Source organism: Pieris rapae, chromosome 13 (genome assembly GCF_905147795.1).
Source record: "Pieris rapae chromosome 13, ilPieRapa1.1, whole genome shotgun sequence".
Lineage (NCBI taxonomy): Eukaryota > Metazoa > Arthropoda > Insecta > Lepidoptera > Pieridae > Pieris > Pieris rapae.
In genome coordinates, this window is record NC_059521.1 from 775,007 (window position 1) to 792,154 (window position 17,148).

General features: G+C 32.1%; 2 protein-coding genes across 3 annotated transcripts in view; one reads left to right on the plus strand and one right to left on the minus strand.

Annotated features, from left to right (window-relative positions):
- The first annotated feature begins 2,352 nt into the window (after window positions 1-2,352).
- Window positions 2,353-2,871, plus strand: LOC123689650. Its single transcript, XM_045630843.1, has one exon. It carries the CDS (start codon window positions 2,353-2,355, stop codon window positions 2,869-2,871), a length of 519 nt encoding a protein of 172 aa, XP_045486799.1.
- A 7,403-nt stretch (window positions 2,872-10,274) lies between these two features.
- The window catches only part of LOC111003489 (lysophosphatidylcholine acyltransferase), a 36,997-nt gene continuing 30,123 nt past the window's right edge, over window positions 10,275-17,148 (minus strand). For both annotated transcript variants that reach the window (XM_045630839.1, XM_045630838.1), the window contains exons 5-11: window positions 16,481-16,635; window positions 16,091-16,228; window positions 15,647-15,772; window positions 14,926-15,070; window positions 14,409-14,510; window positions 13,880-14,021; window positions 10,275-13,015 (exon numbers count right to left, since the gene is read on the minus strand). In XM_045630839.1, coding sequence (XP_045486795.1) covers window positions 12,930-13,015; window positions 13,880-14,021; window positions 14,409-14,510; window positions 14,926-15,070; window positions 15,647-15,772; window positions 16,091-16,228; window positions 16,481-16,635 — 894 coding nt within the window. In that variant the 3' untranslated portion in view covers window positions 10,275-12,929. The remainder of the gene's footprint in view (window positions 13,016-13,879; window positions 14,022-14,408; window positions 14,511-14,925; window positions 15,071-15,646; window positions 15,773-16,090; window positions 16,229-16,480; window positions 16,636-17,148) is intronic.

A 17,148-nucleotide genomic window follows, 5' to 3' on the forward strand; every position in this document is an offset into this window, starting at 1 on the left:
ACAGATTTATTTATAACTTAAAAGTTCTGCGTTTGAAGCTTTGCATTAATGAAAGAATGTTGCTGGTTGATTATAGCAATTTAAAAAGGTGAGTTGAAGAGCGTAATGAAAAAGACCCGAACTCACCTGTAATTAGGAGGTAACACCCAATGCCGAAAGCAATTTCACAAAGAAAATATTACAAAAAAATAGTTTTTCCTTAATTTTCAAACATGGCGTGCTGAAAATTTGTCGCGTGACCGCGTCGCGTTCGGATTTTGGTTACATTTTTTCGTGTTTATTTAAATGATATTATGATCACGTGCTTTCTACGTAACGTACGACATTAAACTGGAAACTGTGGGGTTGGAAATTTCTACGTTTCCATACTACGTGCCGCAGAAAAGTGTGAAACAGATATGGCACGAAGTTTATTATTTACGAAAAATACTCTAATTCTTGTGGTTATGTATTTTCTTTATAGAAGTACCTATATGTCATGAAATGATTTCAAGATAAAATAGAAATCATACAATAATATTTTGTATATATATGTTGAAACAAAAAAAGTGATTAGTGAATCGTGTGAATTGTTTGAATCCTTACATCACCAATAGACCAGTAAATAGATGGGTTTTGGTTAATAATAATAATAATAATATATTTATTTGTATTGGTTAGGGAGCAGGGTAGGCCAAGTGACTACAGTGTGCGACTCTCAACTCTGAGGTCGTAGGGTCGATCTCCGGCTGTGTGCACCAATGGATTTTCTCTTTATGTACGCATTTAACGTTCGCTCGAAAACTGATCATGAAACAACATTCACAACAAAAAATATTCAGGAATCTCACGCTCAGAACTAAAAAGGCTGTAACGCCATCGATTTTTATTTTTGATGTCTATTTGCAAATGATGAAAGTGAAAGACCATAGTATAGAAAACTAAAGAACGATAATATTGTATACTCTTTTACTGTATATTTTTTATGTATTAATAAGGAATCTTTTTTTTAAATAAGCAGATTTATAATAGTTCACATCTACCATTTTTATAATCTTAGTCCACTGTAGGGTAGGTGCGACAAGGATGGAGAGCGTTAAAAGTCGTGTAACAAAAAGAGACATGGGGCATGGATGTGGGGTCATGTTTGACCAACTTTTCTTTCAGTTCTAATAAAATATGAGATCCCTAAAGTCTTCGTCGCTAGTGACGAATAATTTACCGAGATCACCTCAATATCGAAAATGCGTCCGAATATTAAACGTAATTCATTCAGATTATTATGCAAATTTTAAAAAATCAAAAGTTTTAAAAGACAATTGAAATATTGCATTTTAATACGATTATTGGTTATTAAAACGCGTTCGTGTTTAATAATTTTAATTTATTGTTTAAAATTTAGAATATTTGTATGAATTTGTTGCACGTATATTTTAAGATTTCTATACTATACTTCGATTATTAATAAGAATAGTACATTTCTCTTATAGACTAAAGTGATACATATAGGTATATTCTAGGTTACTTTTTTTACACTGACACCATTTGTGTAATATATAGAAAAAATACAATATATTACTCGGTTATATCCTATCCTGTTTTAGATATTAGATTCTGTATTACCTGAAAGAATAAACATAAAATCTGATTGAAAATTTACGATGTTATGTGCAATTACAAGCAATAATATGTACAATTCGCAATGCTATAAAGATAACTAAGTTCCTTACAAATGCTGCTATTACGTGAGTCTAATACTTTTAAAATACATTCTACGCCGTAGCACGTTCGTAGCACAACGCTGCAATTGCTACGAGAACATGTTTCACAAATACCATTTACGTTTTTATATCGCACTCTACAAAATATACTTATAGAGTGTGTACAGTGCATTTAGTTGTTGTTCCTAGTTACTTATATTGTATTTCTAATTATTTTATAAGTAACACGGTTGGCTTAAACGAAACTAATCTTATATATAAAATTCTCGTGTCACAATGTTAGTTACCATACTGCTCCGAAACGGCTTGACCGATTTTTTTTATATTTATATGCATATTCAGTTGATCAGAGAATCAGCTACTATCTATCTATTTTACATACCCCTAAGCGATATGGGGCGTTCACCTTCACCGTTCACCACCAAAAAAATAAATATTAATGATGTTATTTTTTTCAGGTTACATACCAATTATACTATCATTAATCCGTTTAGTTTATTCTAATAAAACTAAGCCCATATTTACCAACACTTCAAGCATCAATTGGACATTTAAGGACTACTTATTAAAATTTAAACCAACACATGTCTGGAGTCAGATAACAATGAATAATAAAACGAGAAGACACATTTACAACGAGGAATTCGATAGAATGTACAACGGTATCGATGGGACAGACGAACTTTTATCATTAAAAGTGACTAATGGAGAACCAAAAGTGGTGTTGAGGAAAGATGGACGCCGATGGGAGCCTCCCGGAGGCTTATCAGATAACAAGTCCGATAGATATAGTCTGAAACGAAGGTTTCTTGAACTTATGAAACAGGCTATATATCAAGCGCGAAACAGAATGATAATCATGCAGACGTATAGGATAACATACAGACAAAGTTCTGTGTATAAAATGGGCTTCTTGATGAGTAAAACTGACCAAGCAGTCAAAACATTCGCTCGTTACACTTATAAGGCTTTTATGGGATGCTATTTCGTAAGGTTGAGGTATGAGAGGTTGTTAGTAAAGGAATTGTTGGAGGCTTTTGAGAGGGAGCTGGATTTATGGTTTGATATTGAGCTTTTAATTGATTTAGTAATGTTAAATGACTCGAATTGTAAGCGAATGTTGAACCAAGTGATGACGAATCGGAAAGATGCGTGGAAGTTTGTTGAGTAGAGGTTTCTTTGTATACATCATAATAAATCAATAAAATTGATTTAAAACACTGCCTTTCTACTTAAAAACAATTTTCGAAATTTAACATAAATTGCATATAGCATAGATTTTATTAGAACCTTAAAATTTAAAGATATGTTTAGCGCGTAAGTGTTAAAAACTAAAAAAATAATTAAATTAAACCTAACTACTACATAGTGTAGTTTTTAGTATATTATTTTTCAAATTATATGGTAATTGTTTCAAAAATAAAATAAATTTTATCATAATTAGAAAATGAAATATAAAATGCATTTAAATCTCTAAATTTTCGAGTGTTAATACGATTCGCAATAATAAAAACATTATACGGGCAAATAACCATTTTTTAATTCGTATAAAATTTTCCATTTTACGCTTGTTTAATGATTCTTTTATAGTGTTCACGTAGAAAATGTATGAAATAATTATTTTATCGATGTTTTATTTGTTCAGCACATATCTTAGTGATCAGATTATGTCAGGTAATTCTAATGAAAACAAAAATATTTCTATTAAATGAATGCATTTACCTTAGTAACGCAGGTAACCTAGATGTCTTGGGTTCTTTGCTGTTAAAGTATTATCGCCATGGATAAATTATTTTTAATAAAATAGATACAGAAATATACCTAATATATGTTAGGTAGTAATTACTAGTTTTTTACGGATTAAAGTAATGTATCATTGTATTTAAACTTATAATTATTTAAACTATATAATTGTTTGTCTTTAAATGTGTAAAATTTATATTAATAAAAGACAATACTAGTAATTACTAGATTACTAGATAACTACATTAGTATATATGTATGATTAATGAAGTTATCAATCTAATGTCCTTAATAAAACATACTTTGAATATTCTAGTTGTATTTAAATTATTTATTTTAATTATTTGCTATTTTTAGAATCAGGTGGACCAGAACCGGTTATCACATCTAACTTTGTAGATATAGATGAATTGATTAATGGAGATATTCCTCTATTCACCGACTTCTACTTGCCATCAATAAAAGATAGAGATAATAATACAAAACGAAGGCGTAGTGACGATTTTTTCATTTCAAGGAGCACACTACCGATTTTGCTGGCTGCTGATTACGATCAAATTCCCTGTCAAAATTCATCATTCGATATATTAGAGTTTAACAAGTTGAATCCTATAGTAAATAACATCAGTAGAAGGTACTGTATATTACATTTTTTATGCACATAAACTTAAATTTATTTTTGTCTATTAAAGAGGTTTAACACCTTTAATAGACAAAAATAAATTCATTATTACACGTTTCGAGTGTTGGAAGAAAAACACTAATAACGTTACAAAAACTGTTGTCTTCCCTTAAAAATTATATAGCTAAACTTGATTTAAATCATGATTTATGAAATAAAACCTAAAGAGGAAAAATTGTCTTATGTGTTTTCCAATTCTTAATTGTTTTGTTCGTAACATTTCTAATTAAAATCTACTTAACAGTGAGATATGTCATAGGTATTGTTTTAACATATAGCTGGGTTTGTTCGTAATTAAGCTTTATACGATTAAGTAGAAAAGTTTACCTCTTTTCTTTTTTAGTAGATACAATCTTACAACTGTGTCTTCCCTGAGAGATACGGCATCCAGCTATTCAAATTTCGAGTGTACTTCTCGCTCAAGGGCCGGCAACGCATACACTAAAATGGGTGTCTATGGGCTGCGATGACTGCTCTTTGGAAAAAAACTATTCGTTAAAAAATCTCTAGCAATATATATGTGTTAAAAAAACGATAAATGCAACAGAAGAAGATCTATTACAAGTAATTGCGTCTATTTATTCAAAATTTGATTCGTCTATCAGATTTGGCGGTCCCTGGTACGGCTACACAGATCCAGATGACAAAGCCGTAAATTTTGAGACTGAAAAACAGAAAAAAAGCAGATTACACAATGTAGCTATACAATTTTTGTTGCACTCCCGTTACCTTATCAGAAAAGTGATGAGCCAAAAGGTGAGATATCGAGGAAGTTCGCGTTATAAAATCGGTTACCTGTTCAACAGACTGAGACGTATCAGGTAAAGTATAGTGAATTATATTTTAAGAGCTTTTATTTTAAAATATTAAAACCCTAAAAAGAAAGTGATAACCACAAACTCAAACCGAAAATAAATTTATTTATGTAGGTGATAACCATGAAGTACACAACGTCAACAGAAAAGACGTATAATTGATTTTAAATTTTCATTCGCTAATCAAGACCGTATACTGGGCAAGAAGAACTGGCAAGAAACTCTCCGCGACTCTTACTAAAAATATAATTTTAATGACACGACCTTACATTGCTTTCAAAGTTATTTAAAAAGCTTGTAATTTATAAAAACAATAGAAAAAATTAACATTGCAACAATGGCCGTTGTATTCATGCACGAGTATTTTAATAAAAACGAAAAAACTGGGCGATTAAAAAGAGTGGCGGAGAGTTTATTGCCAGTTCTTCTCCTCCGTTCTACGCCCTTGATTTGAGAACTGGCGAGTAATTGTAAAATTAGAAGCATTTAATGTATTTTTTTGACGTTCATAAGTGTACATCATGTTACCTATATGAATGAATGATTTTTGATTTGATTTGATTTAAAATTTATTCTTAAAATATATTAATATATAATTTGCTACATAGATTATAAACAAGCAAACAGTCAAAAATTAATATCAAGTCACAGGTCGTTGGTATTTAATATTGTTCAGTCTCAAATGTCTGTTTTCAGAGACGTCAATTAAATTATATTTAAGTAACGGACAACGGTGGAAACCCGCCACATGACTATACTAAATAAAATTAAAGATGTTCTTCGCATTGGATCTCAGATGAATTTAATTTAACTTTCGTAAATGGCTTAAGTATATTTAACTCTTCCTGATTCTGAAACGGATTGATTAAACAGATACTAACGAAAACTTAAATACAAATTTTAAACTTGTGCCGGTTTTATATTTAATTAAAACTATAAGTTGGTGGTCAAAATCTTGCAAGATTTATTACTTAAGTTGTCTGACTAAGAAGTAGAGATTTCCATATGAATTTATTGCGAATCGAAAATTACTGAAACAAAACGCCGGACAGCGTCGTGGTTCATGTTGCATCCTCCCTCGCGAGGGGGATTTTAAGCCCGTTCGGGGCATATGCCCCCTTCGGCTGGTGTTCTGGTTCGTGCCCTGCTGAAACCGGGCGGTACGGGGGCGGGCAATATAGCCCTTGATGGGGGCTGCAGCGCGCGAGGAGGCAAAGGTTTGACTCGCTGCGCGCAAACGCCGGATAGCCAAATACTTCTAAATATTGTTGTAAATTCATTTGCAGGTACGAACAATTGAAAATCGTGACGGTGGCAGAAAATCAGCTTCATACAGATAATTGGCAAAATTTGACGGCGTTATTGAGGTTCTACGAGAAGGTTGTAAGGATGGACGTCGACTTGAAAGACACCATTTTGTGGATCAAGGATTTCCATAATCGTTCAGAAATGATAAAAGATCAGGAGATGAAAAAAAGAAAGAAAGAAAGACATTTAGAGAAGAAGGGCGCCATTGTGAAGGATTAAGATTATTTATACATATTTAAAATTTTCACAACAACAGTTCAAATTAAAACTGATTTATTAAATATACTCATATTAAATGCTTTTAATTTTAGATTTACTGCCAGTTCTCAAATCAAGGGCGCTGAACGGAAGAGTAGAACTGGCAATATTCTCTCCACCACTGTTTTTAATCGCCAAGTTTTTTGTTTTACACAATGTTAGTAAGGAGCTGCAACCATTACCATGTTCCACATGACATCTTAATTAAATTGTAAACAAAGGTTTCTCCTCTTTGAGCAGGAAGAACACGCAGATAAACAGACAAAATAACACCACCGCATACTCGAATTCACATCTGACCAGTCATCGCAAGTAACAGCCATCGGCTTCCTCCACATTTTTTATGAAAGAGAGAACCCGAAGTACACACACATTTATAAATTATAACGATGTATTTAAAAGTATTTTTTGGCAAACTATTCTTTTGTAAATTATTCAACAAAAACTTGTCTCAAGAGCGAAATATTCTTGTGGCAGGTTATTCTTCATGACTCGGATCATACATATCTAATATGATTATATTTTGCAGACACTGGGGTATGGGGAAAATACTGCGTCTGTTAAGTAATAAGTATTTTGTGTCTGTCATAGTAAGCTTTCGATTATTGCAACTTGCACAAGTAACCTTTGTGATACACGTTTAGCCATTTAAGTTTACTGCTTGTGCTTAGTGGATAAATAAAAAATAAAAAACTCATATAAAAACATATTTATTCCTAGAATGTGATGCATGTAACGCTCATTAATAATTTTATAGCTATGCATATACTCGTAGTATTGAACAGTGAGTATTTATTATACCTTTAAATAATTATTTAGCAATTATCAGATTTTACCAAATTAATTAAAAAATATTTATTGGTTCAGCCGCTATTCAAAAGAATATATGTAATATGTATAGATATCAAAGATAATCCAGGGTTAAATATAGTTCGAACGAGAAATGAAATTAACAGTCAAGAGTACTTTGTTTAATCTGACCTTAGTTTTAGTATTATCAACAGTGAGCAGCCAAAACCTCCAAATATTCCCAGACATATCTGATCTCTTCGAAACATTTAACCAATCTACCGATATTGCACCTCAAGGAGACATTATAATAAGAAATATAACGATCGACGTGGAAAATATCGACATTGAAAAGCTAAAAAGGAAATTAAACATGAGTGAGAAAATGGATTTTCAAAGAATGAATGATACCAGGAGACTAGGCTGGCACGGTGGTTATTACGAATGGCAGGAGGCCTCTCAGTATGAGGTTAAGCTGAAGGTTTTAGACCTTATGCTGCAATTCATCTACATGGCTAGACATAAAGTGAAACGCCTAGAAGCTGAGCGGTATTTTAATCCTAAAGATACGTCATATCGTATTGCCTTTCTTTACAGACGTCTGATTCGTATATTTAAAAGGATGAACGATATTTATAGCACCATGTGGAAGATCAAAGAGAGGTATAATTTTAAAAGATATTTATTAAAATTATATTTAGTTGTTCAAATATTTTCATAGGCTTCCTAAAATTCTTGCTTGGATGTTTGTAACAGGCATGTAGGTTTGATAATCGGGAACAACTGAAATATTGAACTAGTATGTGTAAATTTTCAAGACGATTGTTTATCAATTATTTTAAGATATTGGAGATGAAACTTTATCTCATGTAAATAATACTGTTGTGGCTTAAAAAAAACATATTCGTTCATATATGATTTTACTTTTTCTTACTTCAACTCTTGTTTTCCCAGAGGATCACTTGACATGGAACATCAACTCTTCCTGCATCACAAGTCTGCGAAACTCCATGTAGATTTCCTCTACCTTTGGTGGGTACTTGTGAAGTTACACGAGAAATATTCTCTAGCTCATGGGATACCTAATGTTGTACCTGACAAATATATGCCGTAAACTCTCCTATGTTTTTTTACAACGTTTTATTTAACACAAAATAAAAATATGTTATGTTTAATAAATTGGTTGAAAAAAGATGCCAATAACAAAGTCTAGAAGTGAAGAGAACATTCACAAATCACGACTTGAATTCTATTAACAATCTAAATTTGCCAACTATCCATTCTGACTAAACTTCTAATGTTTGTGAGTTTTTGTCACAACTCAACATCATTTAGGAATATTGTTATGTATTTATTACTATTAGATATCTAGAATAGTTTAGCTACTAAAATGAGGTATGGTATGGCCTTTTTTGATTCATTAATTACTCTACGTACATAATTGAAATTTTATTATCAAATAATTAAACAGTATACTACTTCTACAAAACTGTCAATAAAACACATGTAAATATAATTTTATTTACACAGTATAACAGTTTAACCTTTGAGTTATAGTAATTCGCAAATTCAGTAAGCATGTCGCTTAAAATCATACTGTTTCCATCTTATATAGAATGTTTATGTAAGTATTTTGTAATTAGTTTAAGAAACAAAGTATCTTTCTAGATGGGAAACTATCAATCATGGTTAAAGATCTCAGCAAAGTATCCCAAAAGTATTTTGACAAGTATTTTGTGTATAATAAATATGTCAATAAATTTCATGCCTTTTTAGTAATCGCCATTACTACTAAAAACTTCAACACAACAAAGCCTCAAAACGAGATAAAAAATAATGCGCAATCCGATATAAGCCAAGAAACCATACTGGACTATACATTCGGAAATAACACCAACGATATAGAGTTTGCGCTCCTCGAATCGGACAGATTGAAAGACATAACCAGAACTGCGATTGCACAACGTCGTTCCAAGACCAAATGGGAGGTCTACAATGCAGCACCAGACGAGAAATATACACCGAAAGTCTTGGAATTGATGCAACAACATATATATGCAACGCGTTACCGATTAGAAGAAACTAGAAAATACAGGCGAAAATATCGAAATGATGCGGCGTACCAGACGGCGATATACTACGGAGCTGTCCTAGAAATAAGATATAAACTCGATAGACTATACAATACAATGGAGAATTTCAAAGATAAAACAAAATTTATATGGTATTTGGTTATTTATGAACGTATTGTGCAGGCCCATGTGGATGTAGATGATATGGCAGAACGGATATTTAATTTAAGGAAAAAATTCAAAGGTAGGCATGAAGAAGTGGATGATGATGAAAATAAAGAAATTGAGCCGGTCGGTGAACCAGGTGTTAGAATTGTTGAGGATCTTCCCGATTGAAATAAGTTGTTTGTTGATATAAACAATTATTCTGGTAATCTTATTGGTTGTTTCGTATTTTTAGTTTGAAATACCTAGTTCTAACCGCAGTTTTGCGAAATGTATTTAGTATTTATTTATTTGTAGTATTTATTTATATGTAATTGTGTGGGCCTGGGTATCTGGATCCTATATCCCAGACGCTCCATTCCCTCGGTCAAATACTATGTGATGCTCCGACAGTTGTCATCCTTCTGCCACTGCCAACGATTTAGCGCAAACATTGCTCGACTTGAAAGATAATCTTCCAAAAGAGAGATCTTGCTGGTTTTATACATACACAAAAATATAACTTACCTTATAGTTTGTTGTTGAATGTCCCGTGACACCTCATTGGAGACCAAATTTATCAATGAAATATATTGAATTGTGGTCCATACTCTTGGAGGGTATACTCTTGCACAGACGTTGTTAAATAAAACAAAACACAATTTACTAGACATTTATTTCACAATAAATAAAATAATATTACAAACAACGGAATGCTGAGCATAAAACATAACAAAATAATACTCTAAAAACTCATTAAATAACTTAAAAACTACTATTTACAAACAAATCTACTATTTACTTAAAGAAACAGAGTTTATAAAAATAATCAACTACATATTATAAGAATTAGCCATCCTATTGCATATGCTACAAAAAAGTTGTTTTAAATACTAAAGGTCTCATTTATTAATAACCTATAAACCTCAATTAGTTAAAGGTTACAAAACACGCAAAATGACACGAGTTTGAGTATCATAAATTAATAAAAATATACTTAAGAAAAAAGTTAACAGTCGTACACAAAGCCGTACTCAGAGTTGTTCATTAAGAGTCGCCGTCACTTTAAAATTCAGTAAAAATTAAAATTTTCTGTAAATCCAATAGATGATGACTCTGAGTACGGAAGGTGGATATTAAACATCTCTGCGAATACAACTCTAGCCAAGTATAATAAATAAGTATAATAATAAATAAGTACACGTAGCACTTATATATAAAATGGTTATAACATACATATTTTTCTCAAAATTGCTAAGCCGTACTTAGGTCGAAATACAAAAATAATACTGTTCTTTTTTGTTAACTTCAACACTTAGCAAGATGATGTATGCTTTTTTAAAATACGTAATGAATACTTGGTTTACTAAGTGACATTTGACAAGCTGTCACTGTCAAAAATACCTACGAGTACAATCATATTAGCTACTGAGAATTAACTGAGCAAAAGGCGCCAATCTATTTCTACATTATTACTATATACATGAACAAAATACAGCAAATTCACATTAAGGCTACTTTTGACATTAAATTTCTCCGTATTATTTTTACATTGTTGTAACTCTAACAGTTTTTGATGAAAAGGAACGACAGCATACAAATCTCAATATTATTTTGCTCCAAGACTAAGTATGCATTTAAAACGCCAGGATCGTTATTTCGTTCCTGTTTAAAACGCAGTTAAAATTAATGTAGGCATCTTAAGACTATGTTACTTGCGTTGATTATTATTAATTAATTTTTTATACATTGCTTTGTTCTATTTTCTCTAAATTTTCGTCTTAACTATTAGCAGGATTTTAAGAATAAAATCAACATTCTTGTTTGAGACAAGAAGCCGATGCCGTCTAGACATTTCTCACGATGTGATGTGACATTTCTATAGAAAATATTAATGATATCTACCCGCTTATTTTTACGGTTAAACTTTTGATTCTTTCTGTCTAACTATATTTATGCTGTGATGGAACGAGAGGGATAGATATTTTAATAAGGTACATATCATTAATTTGTAGATTACTACCTAATAAGCCTATTACAAGAATATATACAAGAGCATATCAATTTAATTTTACGATTATCACATAATTAATGGCTCTCTAAGGTGACAATTTTTGTTTGTGAAAATGATTCAAACTCTAAAAACTTTTTCAAATTATATGACTTAGAATTTGAAAATTATTTGTTATATATGTAAAATTAATTTGTTTATTTGCCTTTTTTGTATGGCCTACGTACAAAATCAAGAATTATATATTCTAAAAACCACAGTTACATTGTTCTGGTAGTTTATACATAACCAAGGGCGGATCTAGAGTTCCCAGGGTCAGGTCATTGTCAAAGTAAAAAAAACCCTATACTCTTGCAGACGTACGTATAAATACAGGTATAATATAGAGATCTTACTTCAACCATTTTGCATATGAAATCCTTGGATAACACTGGGTTTGATATTAGACTTTTCATAACGTATAACGTTTTTACAACATGAATATTTCGGAACACAGCTATTTGAGAAACCTTAGAAAATATTATGAGCCTCAAATCATTGTCTATTGTAAAGGACACCTTAATACAATGCGAGAAAGTCGTAATTCAATAAACTACTATAACCAAGCCAATTTAAGCTAAGCTTATATAAGTTCTACTTAGAAGCTACTAACTTATACCAACATCAGTGGCCTTACAACCTTTTTAGATCTGTGCCTCAAATTTCTGTATCTGTTTCATAATCAATCTAATAGGCAAGTAGGTCAACCACCGGTGCCTGACAAACGCCGTCGACTGTTTGGTCTAAGGCAAGCCCGGTTTCCTCACGATGTTTTCTTTAACCGTTCGTGCGAATGTTAAATGCGCATATAGAAGGAAATCTATTGGTGCATAGCTGGGTATCGAACCTACGCACACCACATAGCCTCCACAACTTTTAACTTATATTATACCCGACTAAAAAGACTCGATATATCTTCTTTAAGAAATATTTAAAAAGACAACATGATTGCTGTGTGTTTGAAAGAGTATTCAATAATGAGTATTTACATAATATGTTCACAATCCCCAAAAGCAAGCGATGTATGAAAGGGATAGAGCTTATATATATAATACAATTAAACATCTACCTTATAGTATACAAAATATACGTGTTTCCATTAATTTTTGTTATTAAATGGTTTTGTAAAAAATATGGATGATAAAATACAATAATACTCGCAATACTGATAAAACTTCGTTATTAACACATCATTGTATATCTCATATAATATTGCGATAACCTAAAAAAAACGTTACATAAAAGTATCAAAGGAACGAAAAGTTTTGATACAAAGTTAAAAGTCTACCCTTTCTCGCTCGCTTCGTCCTCGTGCTTTTAGTCCGGCATTTGAAGATCGCACACGGCGGGGATGTGAACCTGCAACCCTCACTGGATTTTCACCTTTTGAGACCCGTCTCTGGTGAAGACGAAACTGAGCTCCGGCTTCTTCGTTGCGTAGGCCACGAATTCATCTGAAATCACATCAACACCAACTAAGCAAAAAAAAAATCGGTTGTATGTAAAGTCGGTTTACTGACGATAGTTGAACGTGACAACGTCATAAGAAAATACTGATGGAATGGTTGCATTTTACAAAAGAAAATTTTAATTTTATTTGTTTGATATATATTTTGTATGTATATATATAGAGATGGAATAAATGGAAATCACAATTGAATTGATCAAGTCACAATTATTTGTACACATAAAAACGCAGAAGCCGATTGTGCCTCTTTGTCGCTTGATTCGCGCTCTCGCTTGAAATTCAAGCCTTAAATGTAACGCCTCAGATCGAGGTAACGCCGCATGCGTCACGTTTTTTCGTGCGTGCAGCCGGCTCCATCGAATTATTAGACGTTGTCACGTCAAAAGTTTTGTATCGCGCATCCGAAACAACGACCGCTGTTGAATTGCCTCGACTTGAGCTATCGCGGAAAATTCTTAAGCGGTATTAAGAAAATCCTAAATAATCATAATAATCACCTGCATCATTGATGATGTCATCATACAACACGGCGAAATTATTATTATTAGGTATTATTAAAATGTGCTCGTCGAAGTTTCGTAAATGTTTGAACCTTTTTGTATATATTTATTCAATCTTTGGCTATGTCTTTAGTATCGTGTTTTGATATATATATATTACAAGTTAGCTATAGAAATACGAAATAAATAAACCCAGAACCAAATTCTTTATTTAGTTTCCGTGATTTACTTGTTTAAGGAAGATTAAAACTTCTCTCAAAATCCCGACAAGAATATTCAAGGAGAAAGAGATCCCTTAAGAGCGCACGAGAGAAAAGAGACTTCCAGAAAGTTAAGAATATTATTATTACCATATGTGATATATTCTTTCTTCTCGACGTCAGCTCCTCTGAAGAGATTGTGAGCGTCTTCCGGTCCAAGATTGAGAGTTCGAGCCGCTAACTCTTCGAAGCTTGTTATGTCTAATCTCCCCGTCCCAGAGCCATCGAAAATCTTTAAAAAATTCAGCATTTCTTTTATAAAAACGGATTGTAATATTGTTGTAAAGGTCCATCCGTAATAATTGTTTCTCAATTTAAAAGAACCATTTGTTCTTCAGGCTTAACGCTAAGTCTCTTTCTTTATCGGGGGATATTTTTTTTTTATTTTTTATATTTATATTTAGATAAATGTGCCAACTGCGCATACAATTTGTTATATATTGTTACATGTAATGAAACAAAGTATCTAGTTTAAAGTTTTTCCATACAAGTAACTTTCTTAAAAAGGTTACATTGAATTATTAGACTGATTGTGATAACAAGTATTTAAAAACCTACGCATATAATAAATATTAATAATTTTATGCGTCCCATTCCCCAGCATCTGGATTACACGTACCTTAAATCCATAGGCAATTAGCAGAGAAAGTGGTTCGTGCTGGTACAAGATGAAAAGTGTCGCAAGGAGGTAGTCAGGGAAGTACATCAAATTTATAGATGGCTGCAAAGTTAAATAAAATTATTTATTTTTACTCATGTTAAGGTAATTTATTTTAGATATATATATTTTAGGTTAAAAAGAGTGTGTGTACTTATTTTCATGATTTAGAAGTTATACTTCTTTGGCATATGGAAAAAAGTAACTAAAATGCAGTAAATTTACGATAATTATTAATCCTAAATATAAAAACCAAAATAATATTTATTTATTCACAGTTTAATTGTACTGTTACGAAACACGTGTTCTAAATATAAAAATACTGGAATATACAACTAGAACATAGTTATTGATTTCCATGCTACCTAGACCTAACTTTACGATGTCGAATTTAGGTGTCGGTGTGTGCGCGCATCGTAAATATATAAATATCGTATAAATGAAATAAAATCGAAATGCAAGTCGCGGGTTCCATTACCTGCACAAATATCTTGTAAAGCCGAGAGCAAGGCACCGTGATGAGCACATCCATCCTCAATGCGAACTGCTCCAGGGTCAGCCAGCGAGGAGTGCCCTGCAGACCTGTTTCTATCAGGTCCACTTCGTAGTTCGCGACGTCCAGCCTGCAATAATACAATTTACTTAAACTCAAAGGTCTCCTTACAAAGTAGTAGCCCGACCCAACTTCACCTATGTATTTTATATTTCGTAAATAAATATAGCTTCAGGTACTCAAAGATACTGTAGCTGGGAATGAAATTGCCAATCTGCTACTTTTAATAGCCTAGTGAATATAGTGAAAGTAATCATTGACACCCTATTTAGTGTACCGTTGCCGGCTTTTGAGTGAGTACACTCGAAATTTGAATAGTTGGAGACCGTATCTCTCAGGGAAGACACAGTTGTAAGATTTTATCTACTAAAAAAGAAAAGAGGCAAACTTTTCTACTTAACCGTATCAAGCTTCAATCCCAGCATATATGTTAAAACAATACCTATGACATATCTGTTAAGTAGATTTTAATTAGAAATGTTCCGAACAAAATAATTAAGTCCTAGAGAAGATTCCACAGTTAGCTAGTTCAATAAATAAATCATAAATTAACGTTACATGTGTTTCTATCTATTCTCAATAATATACAAAAAACAATAACTAATAAACTTATTTTTTATTAACTGTTATGTGACATTTCACTTACTTAAGCTGGCTTCTCAATTCGGCGACTTCCCGAATGGCTGCGCCCCCGGGAATACCCAATTGTTTGGCCTTTGCTATGAGCCGGCAGTCGTCATATGTATAGTCCAGTACTGGTACTCCGAGAGCTCTGCAACCATTCATTCAAATGTTATAAATGTTACTAGTAAATCCGTTTTAATGTACGTTTCGTACGTATAGTTAAACGTACATACTGGCGTACGTACGTACGTGCTTTAAAATTTTACACTTTCTTTTAACTCATTTCAAATTGTAAAAACAATTTAAATGAGAATAAATTAATTTCTGTATCTTTGGAATAATTCAGTGAAATGAAAAAAAGAAATGATTTTCAAGTTTTATCTACTCAGCATTGGTGTATTAGTAGTTAGAAACGGTTTAAATGTAATTTAATTAAGAATTCTTATCGAACTTGGCTGTCACTTACTTAGCCATGACATCTCTAACGTTCCTCGCGAAGAGTTTAGGGTTTCTCTTCTCTTCTTCGTTTGGATAATACACTGGCAGAAACTCTATCTCACACGAGCTGTGTACTTGTGTCAATGTCAGCCACAGGAGTTTCAATCTGAAAATGTTTAAATAATTATTTTAAAAAAATTGCCTCCAATGTCTGTTGATGAAAGTTGTTGCTTGGTCCCTTATATCCAAAGTATTATCCATCTCACTTTATACCTGTGTTCATAAGAGATCAGATATCGTATAATTAGGTTATTAACGCAAAGACATTGGCCGCCATTGTTATCTTCCTGCCGAAATAAGTATGGAATCCAATAGAAAAAATGTCTTAGTAAAATCAATTATTATGAAAAATACTTACGCGCCAGGTCCCTCCCAGGTCCAAGTAACTGTATCTTTCGCGTTGGGATATCGAATGGTGACGGGTTGAACGGGAACGCCTGGGTAGAAACCTCCTGGCTTGAAGGTTATCAGACATGACCGGTTCGTGCATGTTCCTTCGGGAAAGATTAGCACCTGGAATTATATTTCGTATATTTACACATATATAAACATTATTCTACTTAATCGTGATTTTCAAAACTCATGTATACATACATATATATATGTATGTGGCAAGCTACGCCGGTGTTTTAAAAGTATCGCTTTTGTTTATCAGGCACAAAAGGTCAATACATACTTAAAAACAAACATTATCAATCAAAAAACACACAGATATTAAATTACTCTTTTGCTATTTAGAATAAAATCGTGTGAAAACATATTTCGTTTTATCTTGAACATCGCTTAGGTATAAGTGGCTCGTTACACACATGTAAATGTTTCTTAATTTTTGTATGTAAAATAAGTATACATATAAAATAAAGAATTCTATCGTTATTTTCTTTATTTAGAGTTTTAAATCACGTATGTGTACTTATGTATACGCCTTAGAAGTTATACTTTGGTGTTTAAAGATGAAAATCTTTTAAAAAAAATTATTCTACGTTTGTAGAAAAAAACAACATTAATAACAGAAAAAACTAAAAT